General features: G+C 42.3%; 1 protein-coding gene across 3 annotated transcripts in view; it reads right to left on the bottom strand.

Annotated features, from left to right (window-relative positions):
• The window catches only part of RIN2 (Ras and Rab interactor 2), an 84,935-nt gene that overhangs the window by 52,872 nt on the left and 4,398 nt on the right, over positions 1-27,665 (bottom strand). For 2 of the 3 annotated variants that reach the window (XM_061356930.1, XM_061356929.1), the window contains exon 2: positions 5,030-5,122. In XM_061356930.1, the coding sequence (XP_061212914.1) occupies positions 5,030-5,086 (57 nt within the window). In that variant the 5' untranslated portion in view covers positions 5,087-5,122. Of the gene's footprint in view, positions 1-5,029; positions 5,125-27,665 lie in introns of those variants that run through there. The other variant, XM_061356931.1, reaches the window with a different exon arrangement.

Below are 27,665 nucleotides of genomic sequence, written 5' to 3'. Positions count from 1 at the left end.
ACCTCCTTTGACCTGCTGGTCACACTCCTTTTGATGCAGCCCAGGATATGGCTGCTTTCTGGGCTGCAAGCGTACACTGAAGCCGGCTCATGTCCATTTTCTCATCAACCAGCACCCCCAAGTCCTTCTCCTTGGGCTGCTCTGAATCTCTTCTCTGCCCAGCCTGTAGCTGTGCCTGGGATTGCCCTGACCCAAGTGTAGGACCTTGCACTCGACATGGTTAAACTTCATGAGGTTGGCATCAGCCCACCTCACAAGCGTGTCAAAGTCCCTCTGGATGGCATTCCTTCCCTCCAGCGCATCAACCCAACCACACAGCTTGGTGTCATCGGCAAACTTACTGAGGGTACACTCAATCCCACTGTCTGTGGCAGTGACAAAGATGTTGAACAAGACCGGTCCCAACCCCGATCCCTGAGGGACACCACTCGGTACAGGTCTCCAGCCGGACATTGAGCCATTGACCACAACTCTTTTGCGTGCGGCCATCCAGCCAGTTCTTTATCCACCGAGTGGTCCATCCATCAAATTGATGTCTCTCCAATGTAGAGACAAGGATGTCATGTGGGACAGTGTAGAACGCTTTGCACAAGTCCAGGTAGATGACATCAACTGCTCTACCCCTGTCCATCAGTTCTGTAGCCCCTTCATAAAAGGCCACCAAATTGGTCAGGCAGGATTTCCCCTTAGTGAAGCCATGCTGGCTGTCACCACGCACCTTGTTGATTTTCATGTGCCTTAGCATGCCTTCCAGGAGAATCTGCTCGAAGATGTTGCCAGGCACAGTGGTGAGACTGACTGGTCTGTAATTCCCCGGGTCATCCATTTTCCCCTTCTTGAAAATGAGGCTTGTATTTCCCTTTTTCCAGTTGTCAGAATGAAGCTGCTGTCCTGGGCTTAGCAGTAGCAGTCATTTTTCTCCTTCTTGGTAGCTGGTGCAAGTGTTTTGACTTTCGGCCTGGAACAGAGCTTATAACAATGACGTTTTGGTTTGGCCAAGGACTTTCTGAGCCTCATGCTCTGCCAGGGAGGAGGGGAAGCCAGGAGGAAGCAGAGACAGGACACCTGGCCCAAACTGACCAAAGAAGTATTCCATACCACAGCACGTCATGCCAAGGATGTAACTGGGAGTTACCCAGAAGGACACGGGGTCTCCTGGGTCAGACTCATTCTTTGGCGGGTGGTATTGTATTCTCTTCCCTTGTTATTTTCTCTTATCATTGTTGGTGGTGGTGGTAGCAGTGGTGATTTGTGTTGTACATTGGTTGCTGGACTGTTCTTATCTCAACCTGTGGGAGTTGCATTCTTTCAAATCTCCTCCCCATCCCTCCGGCACCACTCAGTGGGAGTGAGTGCACGAGCTGGCTGGCTGGGTTTAAACCATGACAGTTCTTTTTGGCGCCCAACATGGGGCACGAGGGGTTGAGATAACGACAGATCTGACCGGATTAATAGTCACTCGTTACAATACTGATTTACTGGCTCTCAAAGTTGTTCCTCTTGATCTCACAGTTTCAGTATATCGTACCTTACTTTGAGCTGGTATTTGCTGTATAGTGTTTTTCAAGTGTGGGGCTTGGTTCTAAGGTTTTTGTCTCATTGTACTTTATGGTAATGACTTGTAATACAATAGAATCATTGATCATGAAACTGGTCTGGCTTATGTTCCCAGTATCATCACCACCTTTATACTTTAGGAGGTGTATAATAAAAGTGCTTAGCAATTACACATCTTTTTTCTCCTTCTCAGGTGGTTAACCTGTGACGGAGACATTCTTTTACCCTCCCAGTTCACCCCCCCCCCCCCCCGACCATTTACAGCATCATTTGAGAGTTTTGAAGTTTCTGAATGGCCTTTTAATGCTGTTGAGACTTGTTTGCTGATTGTGATGGGGATCACCATGTTGGCACATATACAGAGTGTATTTTGCCCATGACCATTTTTTCTGTTTTCAAAAGTAAAGCAGAGTCAGTTTTGGGTCTTGTCTGGGGTTAAACGACAGTATAGGAGGACCAAGACATTTTCTCCGAGGCTGAACAGTCATGAATGGCAGGGTGTGTGGGATAGTATGGGCAAGTATCTAGGTCAGTGGGCCCCTTCAGTACTTTGTAATTTCACCACCGAACAACTGCAAAATCCAGAAGAATTAGTAAAACACTTAAATGAGGTGCGTGGTCATTCTGGCCATACCAGAGACGGACAAATCATGGCAATGTCCTGGGGCTTGGCCTATGCTTACAGGACCTTGTTCAACGCTATCCAGCACCTTCAAAAGGAAAAAAATGTCGCTGGATCTGAGGGCAAAGCAACAGTCAGCACAGCTACTCCAGCTCCAAGCACAGCCACTACACCGCCCCTACCGACCCAGAAGAAACTGGTCCTGCATGCAGCACCAGTGGTCATTATAACTCTCCGCGTGTTAAAGGCACCAGCCACCATGTGCTTGGTTCCCCTTTGAGTGTATTTCTCCTCTCTGGAACACATACCCCTCCACCACTCCCCACCACTCCCTGCACCCTTTCAGAGCATTAGGGTGAAATTCAGGAAGCAAAAGAACAGCATTTCTGTCTCAGGACAAACAGAGGGAATGGAAACAGCAACAGCTGAAATGTGTGGCACAGAACCAGTGAGGAGAATGCAGTGCACTAGGAGCAGCAGAGGAGGCAGGAGGTACGAAAGGCCAGTAAAGTGGCAGCTGCTTCCCACTATGTAGAGCTTTGGCTGATCAATCACATTTGTGGCAGTACTAGAAAAAGAACACAGAATGCTTTGTCTTAATACAAGCTGTGATGGCGGCTGTTATTAGCATCTTTCACTGGAAGAAGCTACAGCAGGTGATGAATATTCTAAGGTAAGTAATCAAGGCAAGTTAATTCAGTGCTCAGAAGCACCAATAAATTTCAACTGCTCCTCAGAGCAAAGCCATGCCTAACAAGACAGCCCTGTGATTCTGGCACTATATAGACAGCAAAATTCCAATGCGGAACAGAAAAGTTCAACACTATATTTAGCCTCAATCCCAAGCCGGTCTATGTGACAGTTTACTCTCTTTGTTGCATCAGAAAAATACACATACCCTCCTGGCCAGTGGCAGAACACCACAGCTTGATAGGTCAGCATACTTTCAATACCATGGCACTGCCTGGACACTATTCTCCCTGTCCTGCTCTCTAGAAGCATATGATGTTCACAGCTGTACTCACACAGTGCACACGAAGGCTTTATTAACTACATTTCACTCCAACTAACCATTTTTTTCTGGAATAAAATGTTAACTACAGTCTTCTCCACAATTAACTTTAGCACTGCCTCCAGAACTCCCCTACTGCATAGAAATAAAACAGTTAATGGGATTTAATCATCTTGAAAACCATACTGATAACCTCTACTGCACCTCTGCTTTTTGCCATGCCAACCTGAAACATGCTGGTTCTCCAGCATTACTGCATAAAGTCTTTCTCTGTCATATAAAAAGACCAAAACATGTTTCCACTTTCCCCTAGAAACCAGTAAGCTTATTGCAGTCCTGAAAGTCCTTTGACTGATCCTCCCAAGCCTTAACAAATCTCACACAGAGCAGAAGGCAGAACAGAGGACATAATGACCCATGTTTATTTTGCAGTGTTCATGCCTGAGCCAAGCTGCTACAACTGAGCAAATCTGAAGCAGATCCTGTAAGTTAACTCTGCAGGAAATACTGGCAAAAAGCAAAATTAAGCCATAAATTTCAATCCTTGACAGAAGTTCCCAGAGATGGAAGTGATTTATAACTATGCAGAAGTGAGAATGGTCACAGAAGACACACAAAACCCAATGACTGCAGGCAGTCAATCTGAACTATGTACTTTCTGATGAGGTTCTCAAGGTTCCACTTTCCAGCTGTGACAAGGTTAGCAGGACTAAAATTGAACGTTCATGACCAGGGAAAAATGCATTTCTAAAGAGTTCCAGGCAGTACGTGAAGGTGCTTCAACTAAGGGCTCCATCTCCCTACATCTCTGAGCACCACCTCAAGGCTGGAGAGGCCTCTGGCTGTACTCCCTGGGTGTTTCTCAGGGACATGTTTTCCCAGGAAAGCGCATGTTGTATCCTGCCTTCCCAGCCACTTCAGTACATTGCCATGCATCAGCTGTACTCCATGATGGAAAGGAGCTGGGGGAAAACAGAAGGCTCACACCTGAAATGTATTTCTCACTGAAATGTGCTGCATTAAGCGTGCTGTAAGCTACATGACATCTCAAAACTGCCCAGAACACAGAAACACTACATGGAATTATTTCTGGGTTTTCTCTATGAGCACATCCATGCCAGAACAGAACTACTATCTTTCAGTGCCTGTATCATCCAAGAAACTGGGATGGTATCTTAGGGGAAGAATCATGACAGCCCTTTAACGTATGTAGACACCCAAAGACAAAGACATCTGCCTTGCTGGATTTTTGAGAGTACGACTAGAGTTAAGCACCAGCTTCTTGTTGATTTCAACCAAGATACAGTTAGACTTTAAAAAAGCCAAGGAACTAAAACCTACAGACAAAGCAAAACCACCAAACACAAAATGGACTGAAACAGGCATTGAGAATACAAAGATAAGTTATTTTGTGTATGTTCAGATTACACACAAACAAGGAGCCCCACCAGTTTTTCTTAAAATAAGCAAGGAGACGAAACCAATTTTCAATCCCAATAGTGGAAATTTTACTGCAACTTTAAGCTACACAACTCCAGATTATGAGTGCTGTAATGCCTGTGCATAACAAAGCTTATGTTCTCAGCATTAGCAGCAAAGAAAGCCACAAGCTGTTTTACACTAAATATTCTATTCAGTATACAGGAAAACAATATACACATGAAGTAACTGGGTGATAATCTAGCCATAAATGCCACCTGTAAAAAGAGATGCTCAAATAAGTGCTTCCCATTTTACCAAAAAGTCTTGCTACTTATCACAGACTGTATGGCACATTCTGCAGCACTCATTTCACACAAACCTATGCACTTTATGCTCTGCATAAATATCCCATTTACCTTAAAGAAACTCCCTCTTTTGTCCAGACAGTGGGCTTTCATTGTTAAAGATGACATCTTCACCAGGAAGACTCCACCATATGTCTTGAACTCCTAAAAGTAGAGACATTTTTTTATGGTTAGTCCAGTCTGTAGGAAATTCCTCTAAGCCACAGAAACAGTCACTACAAGTCTTCTGCCAAAACCCTGACAACAACACGGTGCCATTTTTTCCTACTAGAGTCCTTACATATCCCTTTAGTCTATTATTTGTCCATAAACTGCTTCAAAAAGACAGTGCTACTACTTGAAGTTTCATGTTTCTTCCTTCTCTCCACAGCTGATCATGTAGCTGTGAGTAGATTTAATGTACTCATTAAAAAAGAATGCTAAAACATAATGATTGCTTTGTTTGTTTGCTCAACCTCAGCCTGCATTACAAACGCAACAAAATGTTAGATGTCACTACAGTCTGCTCTCAAACACTACAAGGTTACAGGGGCTGACCGGGGGAGGGAGGGGGAATAAAAGTCACCCACAATGGAGAAAGCACATTACCATGAATGTAAAATAAAATATTATTAAAAAAAATAAATCTCAAACAATCAAACCCCAGCAAACCCACACAAACAGAACACCAAAATGAAACCAAACCACAAAACCAACCAACGAGAAATCCCCTCCAAAAATGACATTTGAAGTTCCAGTTAGGGAAAAAGCTGTATTTTCCATTATCAGGTAAACTGAACAGTTTAACACCCAGATGAAGCTACCGACACATAACTAGAACATATGCTCATGAGGAGAAATATTATGGGGGTGATGTTCAGCTGATAGCAGAGATCCTCTAAAGTCACAACTAATTCACACAAGTAATTCGGGAACAAACTTCTGAACTAAACAGGAGCCAAATTCTATGGCTAAAACATCCTTCTAGGATTTTCAACAGTGAGCTTATAATTGCATTTAAATAACCTAACTCTTCCCCTTGCTCACACCTTTACTGACACAATAGCAGGTAGTTAAGTTTGAAGTTTCAGTCACCTAAAAGGCAAATATTGCAGGTGCAAAACAATACAGACTTAGAGACATAGCTTTTGATTTGATACAAGCAGAAATTAAACTATAAATGGCAGCAAGCAGCAGTGAAAAACAAGTTTAATGGCCTGGCTGCAGATGGAGCTTGAGGAAAACAGTGCAGCTGGGGCAGAGAATACTGACAGTTAAAAAAGTACATTTGACACATTCACCTCCTGGCACACACATACACACATACTTCTCCTTCCTTTCAATGCCTTATAAGAAGGCATCAACAAAGGTAAACAGGACCAAGGAGGAAAGAGAAGCTTAAAAGAAAAAAGGTTAAATGAAAAGACCTAGCAAGCACAAGCACTGGAAAACAGTGAGAGGTAGCAGCAGGAGAAAAGAAACATATTTTTCTTTTGGTTTTAACAAGTAGCAGGAACCTTTAAATTGTTCATGCTGTTTTCACAGGTCCCACAACAAAAGGTTCACATTTTTCCACTCAGACTCTGGTTAAAATAGCAGCCAGGCAGGAAGGTCAGAAGCCAGCTCATTTTCCAGGCAGAGTTTGCAGACTTTATAGGTTACAAGAAAAATCCTGAATTCCGCATTCTTGTGAAAGCCAGACACTAGAGGATGACCAAGAGAAGACCAAAACCAGTGCTGGGGGTGCGGGAAGGTAGGGGGGAAACAATTAAACTATCTTTGTAAATGAGCATATTTAAAGCAATGCATTCCTAATGAAGCTCTAAAGCATTCTAATCCATATTGCTTAAAGTCTGCCTAAGTAACTTCATTACATCAGTAAGAGATGGAAGTACAGTGAAGTAAGTGGATTCCCAGGTGGGTTTCCTCCTTAGCTCTGTGTCCTCATTTGTCACATGCACAAGGGGACAAAACAGCAGTTTCACTTGGGGAACATCACAGAACCATAGAACAGTTAGGGTTGGAGAGGACCTTAAGACCATCCAGTTCCAACCCCCGCTGCCATGGGCAGGGACACTTCACACTAAACCACGCCACCCAAGGCTCTGTCCAACCTGGCCTTGAACACTGCCAGGGATGGGGCATTCACAACTTCCCTGGGCAACCCATTCCAGTGCCTCAGCACCCTCACAGTAAAGAACTTCTTTAGATCTAACCTGAACATTCCCTGTTTCAGTTTGAACCCATCCCTCCTTGTCCTGCCACTACAGGCCCTGACAAAGAGTCTCTCACTAGCATCCTTGTAGCCCCCTTTAGACACTGGAAGCTGCTATGAGGTCCTCCACACAGCTTCTTCAGACTCAACAACCCCAACTTTCTCAGCCTGTCATCATATGGGAGGTGCTCCAGTGCATGGACTTGTTCCAACAGTTCCATGTCCTTTTTATGTTGAGGACACCAGAACTGCACACAATACTCCAAGTGAGGTCTCACAAGAGCAGACCAGAGGGGCAGGATCACCTCCTTCGACCTGCTGGTCATGCTCCTTTTGATGCAGCCCAGCACTTGGGTGGTTTCTGGGCTGCGAGTGCACACTGAACCCGGTTCGTGTTCAGTTTCGCATCAACCATCGCCCCCAATCCTTCTCCACAAAGCTGCTCTGAATCTATTCTCTGCCAAACAGAGAAAAATCAGACACTTTAAAGACTTTCAGTATTTGATATTGGCTATTCTAAACAATCTAAAGGTTGCCATATAACAAGAACCTTTTAATTATAAAAGAAAAATGTTTTCTTTCAGTGAATTCTGAAAAGGGGAATTTGCACCTGAAAGACTTCAGATGAAGGGAGACCCAAGAAATCAAAAAAGGAGTTAGAATAAATTTGAATTTTCCAAATTGATGTTATCCTCTTAATGACAACACCAAGCTCAATTCAACAGGAAGAAAAACCCAAAGATTTTCAGTGAGTCACATTAGGAGTTTATGAGCAAGATCGTGCAGTTGTATGTGCATCTCTCAGCCATTAATCATTCCATTTGCAATCAGCCACCCCTCCACAGGAAATCTAATGGGGTTTTAGTAGTTTGGAGTTTTTTTAATTTAACCACAAGAATGTCTGCATGCAACCCTATCACCAAAATAAGAATATGCCAAGATTTTAACCTTCCTCTTATTTCAAATGGAAGTTTATAAACTTCCACACTACAGAAGGATGCAAACATACAAACACAGTTTGCCCTCCAAAGAGCAGTATGTCCCCAAGCCAGAAGAAAGCCTCAAACAAGACCACTGCTTATTTTGCCTTTAAGAGGTTCTGAAGCTTTAAACAAATACAGTTTACTTTCTTCCATTTTTTAATGGGAAAAAATATTTCTAAAATGTAATCCTACACTTGAGAATATGCCAAGATATATACATAGAACCTCCGATTTTCAGCAAATTGAAGCATCATCGTGCATTTCATTTTCCTGCTCTCCTAGCACATTTGCACTACTCCATGGAGAGGACTGCGTTCATTTCTAACCTACAAAGCTCTGGTTTGTCTGACTACTCTGACCTTATCTGATTCTTGGCAAAATTAAACTTTTCCTTTTGAAAGTATTTCCTCTGAGAAGTTAACTGGAAGCCTCCTTCCAGGGACACGGATGCAACTGAGCACAATATCACTTTGAAAAATCTATCAAATAAGAGCCTCAGTCTGAAAACTGTCATCGGTGCCAGGACTTTGCAGACCTCTCAACTCAAATGTTGCATTGTGTTAGCACAGCTGTATCCACAAGCAAAAAGCAAGGGGATTATGCAAAAAGGATTCTAACTTCCATCATTCTTCTGGCTGCCGAAAGGGTTTACAGTCTTAGTCCTTTTTTTTATTTCCAGTAACGCAAGGGCACATTACTCGTACAAAACAAATAATGCATAAAACAGAAATGACAAGCCACTGTTTACAGAGACACTTCTCTGCTTTGCCGTTTTAATTAAACATTTAAAAAAGCTTGGAAATGACAAACATTCCCTGAATAGCCTCCTTTTTCTTAAAGCACTGGTTTTATTTTTATCTCTACTACCTGAACATAATGAGTTTGTGTGAGCTTACTCCCCTGAAGAAAGCCTGGTTGCCATCAGGATGCTGTCAGGGAAAAACAGTGTTTCCGCCTAAAATGAGGTAAAAAAAATAACCCAACCCTTACAAGCAGCCACCCAATGTCCAGGTAGATGACACTAATGCCTTTCACCTCTTTCCCACTGACACTTTTTCAAGTCAGACAGGCAGGAGATCCAGCCCCTAGAGCATGGCCTGCACCATGCAGCATCCCTATCCCTGGGACCTACCTTACATGCATGCAGACAGGGCGGCTTGAGCAGGCAGCCACTCCTGTGCAGACAAGCCAGAACCCATCCAGGGCCCAGTGCAGCATCATCTCATGTCAGCATGCAGGGAGCTGCAGTTGTGAATCTGGAGGCAGAATGATGCTCTAAAGAGGTGTAGCATCTGGAGGTGTAGTGAAGAGTTTGCAGGGTTATAACCTCGTATCCTCCTCATGACCAGGACAATATTGGGCTTGATGGACCCTCACTTGGACACAGTATGGCTGCTCTTTTCCTAGTAAGTCCTCTGTCCCAAAATAAACAGCTGGCAACTACTCTCTCCTCTTCCCGTTCATAGCTTTCACTTAAGTGTGATGTTCTCCTAGATATCAAACTATCATGCAAATTATCATTAAATTACCATGCAAAAGTTACCATTCAACTCCCAACATTGTCCACTTGCTTGCTTATTGCAGGTAACAGCCACTTTCAGTTTCCTCGCTGACAATTTCTGACACCTGTATTTCCAACCTGAAGCATCAATGCTCCTCATTCTGTTTAACAGTGCTGTTAAAATTACAGCCATCTTCCCAAGGACTCCTTCACCTGACTAAGTGCTAAGCCATAAAATATCAGCAACAAGGAACTGCTACCTGGACAAACTCAGATCTTCAGAGGCTGTGACCCAGTCCATGAATGGCTTATTTATCTGACAATCTATAGTGGGAACATCACTGCTAAATTATACACTGATCTTTCTACATCTGCTTTCACCTAGCCGTCATTCCTACCTCAACCAATCCCTTCCATACAGGCTTATTTATTCCCCTTTATTCCTATTCACTGGCAGCCTTTTAAGAGACTAAAAGATGAACAGGAATTAATTTGAGCTTGTTTCAGCATGGCACTCTCAGAAGAAGAGATTTTAAGTACCATTAGATTTTGGATAGATCTGCTAGCTCTCTTACAGCTGTCCAGCCACTTTTTATCTATGATGAAGGCAAATGTAGAAATTAAAGCATCTAAAAAATCCGATCAGAAAAGCATGCAAGAGTTGGCTTGACTCTGCTCCCACTGACATGAACAGACATGGTATCTCTTTTTCCAACAAGAGCTTACAGTTAGGGAGACACTGAATGCCTAAAAAAAAAATCCAATCCTTAAGCTTTGCTGAACATGGCACGTTACCAAGAAGATTATGTTTGCTACCAGTGCTGTGGCTCCGCACCCCTTCAAAACAGTTTCCTCTTCCTCTCTTCCACTAAACAACCTCTTCCTGCTTGCTCCCACGGCATACTTTCCACATTACTGAAAAGGAATAAAAACCCCAAGTAATTTCCTTTGGCATAGCATTTAATTGTAAAGGATACTACCACATCTCCTGTAAGAGAATGACTGTATGTTGCATTCATGTCATTTTGCCTCTAGACATGTCAGAAAAAATATATTTGTAAGATTGGCTTTGATTTGGATAACCTTTCAGAAGGTCCATATTCTTCCCAGATTCCCTGGTCTGGGTATTTCACAACAGTAAAATTTCTTCCAGTATTTAAAATTTCCATTTCTTATTCCTGCCAAAACCAGTGAATAATAAAGTGAAAATACCCAGAAATATGTTTTTAAACCTCCTAAAAAACACCAAGCTGCAGTTCCTGGAAGAAGAAAGTAAAGGTAATCGCCTGAATTACAATATAGCTTCAAGGTATAGAGAAGCTTCAGAATGCATATGGAAGCAGTAAATTGAGCGATGGGTCACAGCACCTGCATTCAGATGGAGATGCACCTGATAATCCACACTTACGCCCAGCAGGCTGTTGGTTTAGTTCCCTGGAGAAAGACTCTCTCTTCTGTACCATTAATCTCAGAGAAGAATAAGGGTTTCAGTGTTCATGTCAGAACTCCTCCCTTCTGCCCAACAGCAGCACCAAGCAAAGCCCTCACAACCCTGCCAGAATGTTCCTCCATGCAACAAGGGGGAAGCAGACACCTGACCTGCTACTGGTTCATTAAGGTTGAACACTTCTAGCTACTCAAACATTCCCATGATTAAGGTGATTAGATACCATTATTCTGGTATTAGACAGCTGCACCTTGCACAGCATCTTTTTCTACAATTTACTCTTTTGTACTTAGTTATTGATACACACTATAATAAAACAGCACAGCCAAACCAAAACCAAAGGCACACTGACTACTGAAAGCTAGGTCAGGTCACCGCAGCATGCTTTCAAGAATCAGCACCTGAAGTATAGGCCATTGTTTATTAAATGCACATGCAATGTCTGCAGATCTGCAAAACTGCATAAGGCAGGGGAAAAAGTATAAATAAGGTTTTCCTGCTAAAATGAACAACCTGATGGAAGGAAAGAGGTATCTTCGCCTACAGTTTTAATGACTTGCCAAACTGCACACCAACATTCTTAAACTCACTATGTGGTAGTTGTTTGTTCTCAGCCTACTTCATAATTGCTATTCTCTACTATGACCATTCCATGAATCTGTAATCTAGAGGAAAAGAAATCCCGCAACACTGTAATAGAGAAAATGGAACTTGAAATTATATCCATATTACAGCAAAAGGGTTCCTGTATACAAGGTATCTTTGCCTAATGGCTGAGGTATGCATGGTTGAAGCAATGATAAATTCAGTAATGAACATGGAAAGATGCCTTGTAGTTTACTGCTTATTTGCCATAGTGGCTCTTTCCTGTGGTGGATTAATCCCATACACGCTCTACTTCTTCTTTGCAGAGTTTTGTATTGCATCAGTAGACAATAACAAGGACTATCCTTATTTCAGAAAGGGAGGACACAGACACTTGACACAGGTCCTGTAAACCTGCCTCTATGCTCCCTGGCTATGGGGAGAGCATAGGGACAGAAGCTGTCCTAGCTGAAGCTGGCCTTTCCAGTTCTTCCATTAAACCACAAAGGTGCTCTTCGGAAAGAGCAACAGGTACATATCAAACCTGTTCAAACTCAAAAGAATTTGAAGCCAGGCCAGCCACACATAAACGCCAGGATGATGTGACTGATGCTCCATGCTTACAATAACTGGTTTTAGACCAAAATGGATTCCTGGTACCTCAAATTCACTGGGCAACCCGAAATCTTGCAACATGTACCTGAAATGTTACCAGGTTCACCTGCCTCAAGAAAAAGAAAAACTCCAGCACACTCCTGTAACATTGGACATAACTCACATTTAAAATGATCTAAACAAAATAACATTTTGATGTCAGACTCCCCACATGCTGCTGTAGTATCTCAGAAACTTACAAGCAATGGCCAGGAATTAATTTTATCTGTGTCTCAGTCTGATAACAGAAGCACAAAATCTCTGCACAGTCAAGCACACTATTTATAGCATTCTGCACTTGCACCTCCTCTCAGGTCCATCAAGGGCTAATATGTACTTTCAGTATATGTACCAGAGGCAGTGAAACAGGCACCACACTGTACTGTCCTATATCATTACTAAAGTTAGCATAAACAGTAAAGATTGCATTTCTAGCTCTCATGATCAGGTCCAAACTGGTTTATAAACATCAGATGGCTAAATTCTCCATTTGAAAACATGTTCAACTCCTATTTCAAAGCATTTCTTCAGTACGGCAGAGCATTTCTTTATCAGAGCTCTTGCTCATTTTGCTCAGTGTTTTCAAGAATACTGAGCCGTTTCAGGCCATTTCCAGTAAAAGCAATTCCCTTTTCAGAGCTAGTGCAAAACAAATTGCTTTTAAAAAATTCTTCTTCATTTAATTAATTGGGAAGGATTCTTTTTACCCAAAGAAGCACACAAAAGGGGAGTTGGGGGAAGAGAGGAGGGGGAAACACGACGACACAGACAGAACTAAAAGCTGTTTGTACGACCTTAAAAGTAAAAATTAGATCATGGATTACAAGATAGGAAGGTGACCCTAAGAGAACTGCAAAAGCTGCGTTGTTTTTTCAGGTTTTTTATTTTCAGTTAATAGATAACGCTAAATATCTTTTAGGCTCTTCACTGTTAAAAAATTAATAAATATTAAACAGTTCATACACCACTGAACAGTGACAAAACACAGCTTCTTTCAATTACAACGCAACAGCACTTTCTAGTTGTGCTTGCTGCATCACTGATCTGCTTAATAGGTACCACCCAATAAGAAAATAAATATTTTATAACTGCAAGCAACTGTTTCATTATTCCCTATGAAATGTTTTGCAAAGATTATCCTTTGTTCACCTCTACTGTTAATAGCATTGTTCACAAGGTAGACAGAGCCTAAGCATCTACATCCTGTTTCATAAAAACAACAAAAATTTCCACTGATGTCCACAAGTATTGGAATGAGGTTCAGTATAAAGCTCACTGAATAGTATGCAAGAAGAGACTATAAGAAACCCATAAGTCACTGAGCATGTCTGTTATTTTGAGCACTACTTAAAAGTTTTCACTGTTCACCCTAGGACTGTTGAATACAAATGCCAAAAGTTTCATTTGCTGTGTACCTCAACTTCAACACAGCATGAAATGTCAAGGCAATGATTCACGAGGGAACAAACAGCATTTTCTTATTCTGGTGTTGACCTTGGGCTCCTCTTCCATGTGACACATTCAAAAAAGTATGTGAATTGTGCTCTTGGACCCCCACTGATCTAATGTTTTACCTATTAGCTATAGAATCAGGTCATCAGAAACATACTACGCTTGACACCTTGCTTTTCAGATAGCTCCTAGGGGCAGTAGCTGCTACTCTTCAGTACACAGGTTGCTATTCCTCCAAGTGTAATAAGTTAAGATTGTTAAATATACAGTAACCTTATTTTAGCTGAATTCATGATAAGGGCTTCATATTTAACTTACTTGGTAAAAACTGTTAAGACATGTAACCACCTGAGCCACTTCTCAATTTAACCCTTAGCACTAGTTAGGAACAATTTCACCCTTTTTTGTTTACTCAAGCTATCAGCATATTTATTAAATGGTAATGTTGTAGACCCTATAAACTTGGGCTGTATACCAAACACTATGTTCACAGTACTGGGGAACTGCACAGTAACACATCCCCCACAACACACAACCCACAGGATATTACAGCTGTGCAAGCCTATGCTCAACATTACTGTCCTCAGAGTTCTCACTTATGTGATTACATATTAGCCAGCAGGTTAAGTTACCTTAACAATAGGAAAAGTAGCATCAGGGCAAGAGTGACAGCCAAGCCAAGTGCAAGGTCCTACACATGGGTTGGAGCAAACCCAGGCACAGCTACAGGTTGGGCAGAGAAGAGATTCAGAGCAGCCCTGTGAAGAAGGACTTGGGGGTGTTGGTCGACAAGAAACTGAACATGAGCCAGGTTCAGTGTGCGCTCGCAGCACAGAAACCACCCATGTGCTGTGCTGCATCAAAATCAGCGTGACGAGCAGGTCAGAGAAGGTGATCCCGCCCCTCTATTCTGCTCTCGTGAGACCTCACCTGCAGCACTGCAGGCAGCACTGCTGTTTAGCCTGGAGAAGAGAAGGCTGTGTAGTGATGACATAGCAGCCTTCCAGTATCTGATGGGGGCCTACAGGGATGATGGGGAGCGATTCTTCATCAAGGACTGTAGTGATAGGACAAGGGGTGATGGGTTCAAATTAAACCAGGGGAAGTTCAGGTTAGAGATAAAGTTCTTTACTGTGAGGATGCTGAGGTGCTGGAATGGGTTGCCCAAGGAAGTTGTGAATGCTCCATCCCTGGCAGTGTTCAAGGCCTGGCTGGAGTCTTGGGTGACATGGTCTAGTGTGAGCTGTTCCTGCCCATGGCAGGAGGGTTGGCACTGGATGACCTTAAGGTCCTTTCCAAGCCTAACTGTTCTAAAATTCTGTGATTCACTGCTTGCAGCTGTGGAGAAAGCTGCCACCTCATTCTGCAGCACTGGCTAGTGCTGATGCTCACACTGACAGCAGCCCAGATTGGCTTGCTTCACAAATCCTGATGCTACCTTATCCTCCAGCCACTTCTAAAAGAATTAGTCCACCAGTGAAGAGGGCATTTGAATCACACTTCAGATTACATGTGCATCTAAAATGAGACAAATCTAAACAATATAGCATCATCTTTGAGAGAAAGATGGTTTTGTGATTTCAGGAAGTGCATGTGCTTCCTTTGACCACATCTACAGTTCCACTAAGACAACAAACACATCCCAGCAGTTACGGCACTCTCAAGATTTAAGGAACCGATCCCAAATTGGGTGAGAACTTTGATGTACATTTTTTCTTGGTTTCCCATGAAAATTGGGAACAGTACTGCCCCACCTCACCCCCTTCTCTGCGGTTTTTCAAGGACTAAGCCACGTAGCACTGACAGAGTTTCATATACTCTAATGATGGGGTGACACATGATAGTACTTTACTGTTGTCAGTGCGTACACAGAGGAAAGAAAGGTGTAATCAGGATCAGGACATACCACAAAAAACCAGAAAGAGACCACATAAAAGAAGAATGAGTATCAAAATTGTGCGAGAAGAAAACTCACTTCCAAAGACACGCACAGACAGCCCCCAAACCACAAAGAATGTTATACCCCTTGGCTCATTTCAGTGAGATTTCCTTTGCTCTGTGATGCTTTCTGCTAGGAGAGATCTTCAAGCTGTCTACAATGCCCTAATGGGAAGGGGTAGAGAACAGAACCAAGCTCTTCTCAAAAGCACAGTACTAGAAGGACAAGAGACAAAAGTCAAAGTGTAGCACAGGAGTTTTCAATTCAACATAAGAAAAAAAGACTTTCACCACAAGTGTGTTCAAGCAGTGGATCAGGGAGCCAGAGAGGCTGAGGTGTCTCCACTGTTGGAGATACAAAAAACTCAGTGGGTCATGGTCCCCAGCACCCTGATCTGACTGGAAGGAGGGCTGGACTCACTAACGTCTGGAAGCCCTTTCCAGCCCTTGTTAGAATCAGCATACAAAACCAGCAAACTTTACATACAATATCAAGTAAAATATTTGTTTCTCAATGAAGAAAATATTTTCACTAGAGAAGCTTTAAAAGAACAGTGTTTATGTCTTGATCTATTTGTTTTGCTTTGTGCACAGAAAACACACACACACAAAAAAAAAATCTTTCTCTTAATTAAACCAAACTCATTGCTCTCCACACAGACCTCCCATGTAAATGTATCAGAGAGCAAAACACACCTATACCTCTTCTCACTGACCTGACCTAGAGAGGATCCATTAGCAATGAATTGACAAGCTACTCCAGGTAGGAAGCTTGCATCATTGTTTGTCTTGGCTTTAGAGACACACTGGTGTGAACTGAGATACTCCACTAGAGATTCAACTTCTGCACTAGTACAACACAGTGCTGCTAACCAACTAGTACAACACAGGCTGCCATCAAGCTCAGAATGCGTAATTTGTTCCTGAAGCACAATTTGACTATACAGAGCGGAAAAAACAGACTGAGCCATGTCTGTGAGTCAGTTCAGTCATACAAGTGTGCCAACACAGCAAGCAGGATAAACCCAAAGCACAGTGTTCTTACTGTCCTTTCAGCTATGCCATATATATATCCCAGGAGATGAAATGCCTAGACTTATTTTATAATGTTATTAGGCATTAAACAGAAGAAAAAACAACAAACACAACACACATGATCCCAGGGAATCAAACTTCAAACCAAACTTCATTTGAGCAGTTTTTATTTCTTGCCTGTTCAAGGATCTGGTTGAGGGCAGGGCAGAGGCATAAACAGCGCAATCTAACAGCTCTTCAGAACAATGACTACAGGCAGCATAAGACAGTCCCCCTATCTGACCTATTTGGAAAAATTAGGAAGCTTAAATCCTCAAAATCATGTGAAACACCTGTACATTTCCAATAAGGATCAAGACTATAAGACTGGTTACAGAGTGACTGTTTTATGAGAAAATTCACCCACAACTTTGATCAACTATGCTCTGAAATATTAATTTGATTGTGGTATTTCATACAGCTGAACTACTGCTTATTTCAGGAGTTGGGCAGATTAATTTGGGAGATATTTTCTTTTTGAGGGACAAGGGGGTTTCAGAACCTCAAATATTCAGAATCTACAATTTAGTTTATAAACCTACTTTCACCAAATCTATGAGAAAGCCAAACATGACATACTATTCTGATAAAACATTTTTATCTTCTACTTCCAACCTCTTTCTTTATTGGGGGGGGGAGGGGGGAAATTGTGGAAACAAAAAGGTTATGACACATACCAGTGAAACCCAGGAAATTCAGAGCTGAAGGCTGCTGAAGTATCTGTCCCCAGTTAATTCCACCCCTCTTCCTGTTTTTTACATACATGTCATGGGACCAACAATGTTAGCCTCAAGCAAGCTTAATTTAGGTTTCAATCTGTGTAATTTCGAAGTCATGTAAACACAGGTCATCCTTCCTGTCCTATGCTGCTCCTGATTCTCCTTCAGATGGCAATTGCTCCCTCTGACCTCTCCCTGTAACTTTGTCCTCTGATAACCATCTCTGGTACATGCATCATCTTTCTGTCACTGCTGATTTGCAATTCAGCAACAACTCAAAGGTTACTGCTTCTTTCCCAAACTGCTTCCCTTTTTCCATCAGGTTGTCCGTCACTAGTTCTCTCCTCTCACCCTGTTTATCCTGACCAACACAAGTCTCTCCTACCCCAGGCTGTAGGTACACCCAAGCTTGCCCTCACCCTTGCAGCTGAACCTCCAGGGTGAAACCCCATGACTTTGTCAGCTTTCTTCCCTCTATCTGGAAGTTTTCCATCCACCAATCCAATTGTCTTCACATTTTACAGTTTCCACCGTTTTTTACTTCCTGCTAAAGCTCTTCTCCTTTTCTCCCTAGCTATCTGAGTAAGGATCATGAAAGGACAGATGTACATTGTATTACGCAACATCTACAAGATTTGGTGTTTTACATGAGTTTGAGCAGTCTTCTCTTCCCTCCCCTTATTCCAACATTGCATTTGTATTTAAGATGGTCCAAGATCATCACCCCAATAACTCACCTATCTGCTGCTTTCCCCAAGTCCCTCAAAATACCAGGACATACACACTCCCATAAATAAAGAGGGAGGTACTGATGCTACGCCAGCAACTGGCTCTTACAGTAAAGAGAAAGGCTTAAAGCCTCTTCTAGGCTATCTTCATTCAGACAAGGAAGAAGGAAGATCCTCCACGTCCCTAGATTTGGGGATGAGCAGTTTTCCCTCCTATTTTTGAACCCCCAGTGCTACAGGAAACATCAATGCCAAACTTTTATTTCTTTGGCAGCATCAGCAGTCACATATAAACCCGTCTGATTACTGGTAGAAGTTTCTCTTTTCTCACTGTATTTATGAGTTCACAGAAACTACTAGCAGGGGAACTCCTGAAGAACAAGTGTGGGTGTTTTGATTCTCCACTGTTAGTTTACTTGTATAAACAATTTGTTTTCTCTCTTCTCTCTCCTGGGACAAAGTGTTTCAAAATAAGCATTTCAAAAGAGAACAAGCCTCATTTGTTGAAATAGTGAAACTGGGTCAAAGTACTGACAACAGCAGACCATTCTGAATTAAAACACATTGGTGACTCCACGTTCACTGTATCAGGGGTTACATTATGTACATAGATCAGATAAACAGTCCACTAGTGTCACTTGTTTTTTGTTTCTCATCTGAATCAAATGCAATCAAACCCAGAGAGTGAGGCAGCAGTCAGATGTCAAGGTCTTTTCTAGTTTAATTCTTGTTGACACACTGGTATCAGAAGATTACCATGACTGCTAGCAAAAAACATTGGCTAGCATTGTGTATGGGGAGCCAGGACTAGGGATACTGGGATACAGGTTTACTTGGTCCTTTTACAAATGAAAACATAAATTGTTTAACAAATTCCATCATTCTCTTTTTGAAGATAATAAAGAGAAAGCTGCCAATGGTGAAAATAGTTCTCGTGGTTACATACCACAGTTTCAAGACTCAACAGCATTATTTTATTGCTTCTACAGCTGGTGCCAGTTATTTTTATACAGCTTCTTTGTATAAATTCAGCAACATGAAAAAAACCTTCAAAGTTTATCAACCATTCTTAAAAAAACACCATCAAGTTAATTTCTCTGCTGTACCTCAGCTATGATGTTTCCCCTGCACAAACACAAACCCATGTGTCTGGGGAGACATAAATCCCAAGTAACTTGACCTGCTGTGACTAAGCTAGGGGAACACAATCCACCCCTAAAACTCGTTATTCTTTCACATTCTGCCTTCCTTCCAAAACCATAGCACCAGAAGGCAAATCACAGGGGAAGTAATCACCTCTCTTTCACAGTTGGTGGCCATGACCTCACCTGGGCAGGACCACTGTATTTCCTCCTACTTGCAAAGTCCTAGCCCACCCCCTAGTGCATCAGGTGAACATGAACAATGCTCAGCAAAGAGCTGGTACTGGCTTCCTCCTGAAGACAGAAACCAAGCAAAGCCCATTATTTTTCCCAAGGCCTACACAAAGGGCAACTGGAGCTGTCCAGAAACCCCTGATGAGGCCAATACCCCCTACCCCCCAAGGAAAGAACTGACATTTGATGCTGAGCACCCCTGACAACCAGGAAAGCATAAGCCTAGAGGGACTGCTGGTCCACTCTTCCCACACCCTCCATTACCAGCCCAGAGGGGCTGTTACAATCAGCTGAGTTTCCTAATGCCATTACAGGGTTCAAAAAGGAGCAAAGCTCTCTCTCTTGCCTTTAAAGCCCAAAGTGTAACAGAAGCAGCTGCTGTCAGCTGCCAGTCTGACTGCATCCAGCTCATGTTTCCCACATTTATTCTTAGCTTGAAGGGCTAGAATCCATTTCTTTCTAATTCCCCCTTCAGATAAAAGTTATATTCTGCAGAATATAACTGCAGTGGTTCCTCTCTTGTCCAGGCAATCTATTGTTTGGAAATGCATACTGGAAAGAGACCCAGACTATATCTCAGTTCTAAAACATCTAAACCACTTTTCACTCTTGTGATTCCATTTCTCCTTCCACACTTTGGCCATCCTGACAGTGACATCTTACTGTGAGCTTTCTACTGTTGCTTCCTTGTACAGCATCAGACACTGACTGCCCCATGCCAGCACTGCAAATGCAGCTGCAACAGCTACTTGTCTAAAACCTTCATGCTCAGCGAATTTCAATGACTTTTGCTCATGAATCTCTTGATCAGAAACACAGTTCAAGCCCACAAGCTCTTTCAAACAGCTCCATGCTTCTTAGCAGCTTGCCACCAAAAAGCACCTCTCCCCATTCTCCTCAAATGCAGAAATTCATACAGAAATACACCCTCCTTGCACTTGCACGTTTCACACCTAGATATGTAGATGCTAGACTAGAAATGGGTTTAAGCAGCCAAGGAAATAACATACTGCCTTCAATTAGAAGCTGGCAAGGTTGAGACAAAAGGTTTCAGCTGACAACCAGCTTTCTAGGCTAGCCTCTGGACAGTGAATGAATAAAAGCAAGGGATTCCATAAAATGCTCAGCCATCCTACAGGCATCATACATCATGAACTTTGGAGAATTGTACATCCAAACTAAATAGGGCTTTACAGATGTCAGGGATAGTGTATACAACCTCTAAGACTAGACTTGGTAGTTTATTTTTGCCAGGACCTTACTGTAGCTTCAAGGGTTAAATGTGACCTGTTGGCCTATGCTGCATTAATGCTCATCTAACAAAGTGTGCCAATTAGGAAAAGCACAGAGAAAAACTGAAGAACCATTCATAGCTAAAATCATACACATATAAACCTCTTGCTGAATGGAGAGATTAATGAGCATGAGCTGATCCAATGATATACCTTTCCTGATTTGTTGTCCCTTTAATGCACTAGGTTCCAGTAAAGTGTTCCAAATGAAGATTTCCGCTAGCAAAATGAAGGCTTTCTTCCCATTCTGCTGGGCCCAAAGGGCACGCTCCCCCTCAACACAGAGGAAACACTTGTAACCAGTGTTACAAATCCATCCTTGCCAGGAAGGGAAACATCCTTACAAACAGAGATGTGCAGGGAACTAAACATCCACCTGCGTGTGGGAAGTATAAAGACCAATAAAGCAAAAACCCAAGGAGTCTTCCCATAATAAATTATGCACTGCCTACTAGCAGGAGTTTTAACTACAGCGAGAAACATAGAATCACAGAATAGTTAGGTTTGGAAGGGATCTTAAGATCATCTAGTCCCAAACCCCTTGCCATGGGCAGGGATATCTCACATCAGACCATGTCACCAAAGTCTCTGTCCACTTGCCTTTGAACACCACGAGGGACAGAACATTTACCACTTCTCTGGGCACCTTGTGCCAGCACCTCAGTATCCTCACAGTAAAGAGCTTTTTCTTTATATCTAACCTGAACTTCCCCTGGTTTAATTTGAACCCTTTACCCCTTGTCCTATCACTACAGTCCTTGAGGAAGAGTTCCTCCCCAGCATCCCTGTAGGCCCCCATCAGATACTGGAAGGCTGCTATGACATCACTACGCAGCTTTTCTTCCCCAGGCTGAACAGCCCCAATTCTCTTAGCTTCCTTTGTGAAGGAACGGGTTGTATGAAATAATGTGTTGATAGTAAGATTGCTTTCTTCAATTCACTGCTTCCAAGTTAGTGTCTCCATCCAGGTATCCTTAGTTAAACTTACTACTCAGCTTATCCCATGGTCCAAGACTTTTCTTTAGTTTTACATTTCACACTTTAGTGGTATAACCAAAAGCCTGCCAGGATCATTAGATGGTCAGCATTAGAACTAATGATATTCTAGTCATTATTAGAACATCATTAGTAACTACTGAAAGACAACTATCACCTACTGTCCATTTTTAAACATGTAAACCAGCTTTAATTGCTAAGCAAAACACAGAACATTATAAAGCAACACGGGGAGCACCAGTGAAATTGACATAATATTAGGTATTGCTTGGCCTGAAATAAATCTTTGATAGAAGATTGAGCTTTGACATGGCTGTGATACTAAACAAAAATACCTCTAGCTCACTGTGGAGTAGTGAATGCAATGGTTCTCAAGTCTAGACTAGGGCCTGGCAAATAGACTACCAGCAATAAAGGAAGATGCTCAGTGCGTCTGCCAAAAGGAAGTGCACATGCAGGTATACTCTCCTTAGCAAGGAGCAAGGCATACAAGATAGAGCTAAAACACTCCGCTGGCTTCCAGAGCTGCTGTTAACCACATGGGAAATACACTAGAAGTGATAGCTAACATGCCCAGTCATTCATGAAATACTAGCGGATGAAATAATGTTTTTCATATAGACATCAAAAAATGAATCCACACTATAATAAACACAATATTTATCTTGGCAGATCATACCTTCTAGAAAAAAAATTGAAATAAAGTTAAATACTTTAAGGGACATGCTGTAAAGCAAATGCTGAGAATATCTTTCTAGTGAAGACAAAATGATGAGTTGTGCTTTCATCCATGCAACACACACAACTTAAGAATTCTTATGGCATCACTAAGTAGAAAACTTGAATTAATCAAAGGGAAGCTGCTCACTCGATGGTGGAGCCTCATTTTCAGTCCAATTAAATAAGCCAAAAATTCCATGCAATGCATAAAATGAAGATCACTGATACAAGTTTGAACGGGGGCTTTCTGCATGGTGGCGAGACTTACAACATCGCTGCTGTGCAATAGCTTTTGCTCATTGTTCTTACTGTATCAAAATAAGTGGAGTGTATCAAAATAAGTGGAGCCACAGTCTATTTCTCACATGGCAGAGCATGCAGGGATGGCACCTTTCTGGGACATGGGCTTGGGGCTAGTAGACTCCCGACCCACATTCCTAATTGACTGCAGTTTCACAAGTCCAACACACTTACCAGTGGAAAAGTTTACTCACAGCTCAAAGATCATTTTCTAAAATTCTGGATATTTAAAAGCAGTTTATGAAGACCTCAGCAGCAATTCTTAGGTCTAACACACATTCAGACGAACATTTCAGGATATAAGTTCTACTGCAGCTAGCATTTAAGTTCACACTAATAGCAGCAAAAGTCACAGGGCTAAAATTCGTATTCTTGACTTGCACTTCCTAAAACTGAACTCTAACTTCCAAAACTAACACCATTTTGAACAGCTGTCTCTAGACAGATGCTAGTAAAACCTATGTACAAAGTTGGGGTTATACTGTGGCGCATGGGCAGACAATTTAAATGATCCAGGGCACCCTGAAGGTTCCAGACAGGCAAACCAAACAGGTATAGCTAGCCCTTAGCAAACACATTGCCAGAACGCTGGCTTTCTCTCCCAAGCTATTCAAAGTGTTCAAATTACGATTTTTCATCTTGCATTAACCACTGTGAACACAGTGAATAAATTACGATTTTTTTAAATCCCCAGCTGTAGCTAAAATAGCTTATTCTGACAATTCACTGAGTGCTGGCATCTCATAGTTGCCAGTATCTGTTTTCCTCAGTTACAGTCTCAGCAAGTTATGCATCTTAAAGCATTGCAAGACTGCACCTGGCAAAAGAATGTGTTTATTGTTGTGAAGGTTATGGTTTGGTTTTGTGGTTGCATTAAACAGGAGAAAAAAAAAGAAAAAGGAAAAAATAAGTTAAAAAAGCTAACTTTTTTGCAAAAAGTGTTGAGCAGTTTGCCACACAAGCAAATCCTAAATGGAAGCAGTCTGGGCCTTACTTCCTTCCTAAGTTAAAGTTATCACAAAGTTCACTCACAGAATTAGAACGAAGATTGAGTAACAGGCAGCACCTTGCCACATCAGCCCAGGCTGAGCTGGAAAACAACAGCTGGCAATTCTGCCCATTTCTCCATGCAGGAGAAACCACTCCATGGCCAAACTTCTGGCTTTTGCCTTAAGCACCTGAATGGGCATCTGCAGGGCAGGAAGACAAGAGAGGATAGTCTTCTACGGTAAACAGCATTTCTCCACACACTGACTCAACGTGCTGCTCTGATCACTCACTCATGGCCTCCTGCCATCCTCACATGGTCCACAGTTCTGAATCTTCATCTGAACCATTAAGCTGAGTGAGGAACACAACCAGTTCAGTCAAGCAAATATTTCCATTGCTTTCCACGCATTCATTCCCAATGTATTTAAATATATGCTTTGGCACATGCTCAAAAAGCATCCTACATTAAGAGAAATTATTGAGAAAAGGATTAATGGGAAGACAAGGCTATGGATCCAGAGGCAACTTAAAAAAGGGAGTGCCAGCAAATGTAACACGCAGCATGCGTGAAAGAAAAACCCGTAAGACTTCGGGTTATTTTCAAGTTGGGAATATGTTTCAACAAAATCAGGGCCAAAAAGCCCCGGAGTTAATTACTGGAAAACATGGATTTGTATTCAGCAAATATAAAGCAGAAACCAAAGACATCGTTTTCGACCAAAAAAAAAAAAAAAAAAAAAAGATACCATTTAAAAGTCAAAAAAGTTTAGGGTTTTGTTGTTTGTTTTTTTTTTTTTTTTTCCTTTACAAGCCACTTACGAGACCATGTTTCGAGCACTGTGTTTAGTCCTGGGCATTTGCCCAGTTGACATTCACATTCTGGAGCCAGTGGAGTGAGGAACAGTTGATTTGGGGGTTATTTTTGTGGGGGTTTGTTTTTGTTTTGGTTTGGTTTTGTTTGGGGTTTTTCTGAGAGAAGCCCCTCAATAAAGCTGTTTCTGCCTCTAAGGCTGTATACACGGGTTTGAGGAGAGGACTGTTATCATCCCTCACCAGAGACAACTTGCAGTGCTCCATTCGTTGTAATGGAGCATGTCATTTGCAGCTAAGGATTTGTCCCTTAGTTTTTAAATAACATACAAAATGATTCAGTGCCTCCAGGCTTTTCAGAATTCCAGAAGATGACACCAGCTGCTGTGTGCAACAGGGCTTTTACTCTTCAGAGACAAGTTGCATGTAAGACACCTTTCATTTATAAGGCTATCTTGGAAACCCTGTTCCAAGATCGGGAGGAAAAATGCAATTTCTTTGTCTCAACCAACCCTATTGTTATACATCACCCTCACAGACCAGATTCCGCCATGGTGCAGCATCATTAGGAGTCTTTTCATGCAACAGCCACAGAAATGGGTTCACTAATTCCAAATCATATATGATGATTACATATCACAAAATACTGTTATTCCTGCCAGAGAGCTAGTAGGACTCTAACTTCCTTTTGCTACTTTCACCCTACCATGGTGACATCTTCACACACCTCTCATACACAGTCAGCAGAATCCTATCAGCTTTTGAAGGACTTGGGGGTGCTGGTCAATGAGAAAACAAACATGAGCCAGCAGTGTGCGCTTGCAGCCCAGAAAGCCAATCATATCCTGGGCTGCATCAAAAGGAGCGTGACCAACAGGGCAAAGGAGGTGATCCTGCCCCTCTACTCTGCTCTCATGAGCCCACACCTGGAGCATTGTGTGCAGTTCTGGTGTCCTCAACATAAAAAGGACATGGAACTGTTGGAACAAGTCCAGAGGAGGCCACAAGGATAATCAGGGGACTGCAGCACCTCCCATATGAAGATAGGCTGAGAAAGTTGGGGCTGTTCAGCCTGGAGAAGGCTGTGTGGAGACCTCAGAGCAGCTTCCAGTATCTGAAGGGGGCCTATAGGGATGCTGGGGAGGGACTCTTCATTAGGGACTGTAGTGATAGGACAAGGGGTAATGGGTTAAAACTTAAACAGGGGAAGTTTAGATTGGATATAAGGAGGAAATTCTTTCCTGTTACGGTGGTGAGGCACTGGAATGGGTTGCCCAAGGAAGTTGTGAATGCTCCATCCCTGGCAGTGTTCAAGGCTAGGCTGATGAGGCCTTGGGTGAGATGGTTTAGAGAAAGGTGTCCCTGCCCATGGCAGGCTGGTTGGAACTGGATGATCTTAAGGTCCTTTCCAACCCTAACTATTCTATGTTTCTATGATTCTAAGAGTGCAGTATGGCATTAATGTGTAGTAGTTTTCAACTGAGTTGTTTACAGCATTGCAAAAACAACCCCAGAATGAGTCTAAGAGAATACAATTATGGCTCCACAATTTATTTTCCTTTATGTGTAAGTAATTTCTCTCTGCCGATCTCAAGGCAGAAAAATAAAACCACCAAAACCACACACTTGCTTTATCAACCAGCTTCTTTTCAAAGCATTGCAGTAGACAGATGACTATTCTCAAATAACTGCAAATCAAACTAACATAGATTGAATAGCAGATAAAAAAGTATAGGTATATTCCAACTTCTCTAAGCACACAACAAATGTATATACTGTCAGTCTTGCAATTACAAGACAATACATTTCAGTCACTTTTCTTAGAGAACACAAGCTTTCAATAAAATATGTGAGGAAAAAAAATCCCACAACCCAAAATGGACAGATACAGGTTTATCTGTCCTGCAAAATGTTTTATTTTATTTAGAAGAGTTAAGCATGGGCTTCACAGACATAGACTTACAAAAACTACAGAAGTCAACAAAAAGTCACAAGGACAAAAACCAAACCCTTGGGCCTGATTCAGCATTTGCACGAATTCTGGAGCAACTCCCTTGAAGTTAATAGAGTTAGTATAAAACTTACTGTCAAAGAGAGGAGAACTAGTTCCACCATGGAATGACATCTTGCCAAACGGCCTGTGCTGCATGAACACCTTCCTGTCACTCTGCTTTCACGGGGTGGGCTCCACAAGCAGAGCTCACAGAGCAGCATGTGCTTTACACATGCTTTTCACAAGGGCTGCCATGACTTTTTAGAGCAAGGTGTCCCTGCCCATGGCAGGGGGGTTGGAACTTGATGATCTTAAGGTCCTTTCCAACCCTAACTATTCTATGATTCTATGACTGGGCCTAGCAGTGCAATGACTGGATGAGGAAAGGACTTGTGCTTCCACACTGCACAAACCTTCGACTCCATCTTGACAACCTCATCATCTGCTGGGAGAGCAGATGCTTTTCAGGACAGGAGGTCCAGTGCAGAGGCAGCCATGGGCTGAGACTCACCATGATGCCTGGCAAGACTTTCATCAACTTTCATTTCTATGGCAGTGTTGTGGAACAAAAAGGCAGAAGAAAGACTGCACATGTTTGTCTTGATCTGTCTAAAAGATGCTCTCAAAACCAAAAGAGGCTGGGTTACAGAACACCTCCCCTTCCAGGTAAGTATCACACAAGGCCCAGACCAAAAGCAGGATCAGACCATGTAAGCACTTCAGTCTACAGCCAAGAATGCAAAGTGGTAGCAGCCACCCTTCCACAAACAAACCACTTTGCATCTCACAGCAGTGAAGAGACTAAGAAAATTCTACATCCCTTCCAGCCCCTTTCTCCTTGGTCCCATTCAAACTGCAAACACTCAGACTCCTGAACAAGTATGGTAGGCAACACTGCCTTAGGACTGGGTAACTGCAGGTGGTGAAACATCTGA

Source organism: Neopsephotus bourkii, unplaced genomic scaffold (genome assembly GCF_033783945.1).
Source record: "Neopsephotus bourkii isolate Nb327-2 ecotype Australia unplaced genomic scaffold, CSIRO-AGI_Nbou_v1 NB_873, whole genome shotgun sequence".
Classification (NCBI taxonomy): Eukaryota; Metazoa; Chordata; class Aves; order Psittaciformes; family Psittacidae; genus Neopsephotus; species Neopsephotus bourkii.
The sequence above is the reverse complement of the archived record's forward strand: the minus strand, read 5'-3'. Positions and strand labels throughout refer to the sequence as shown.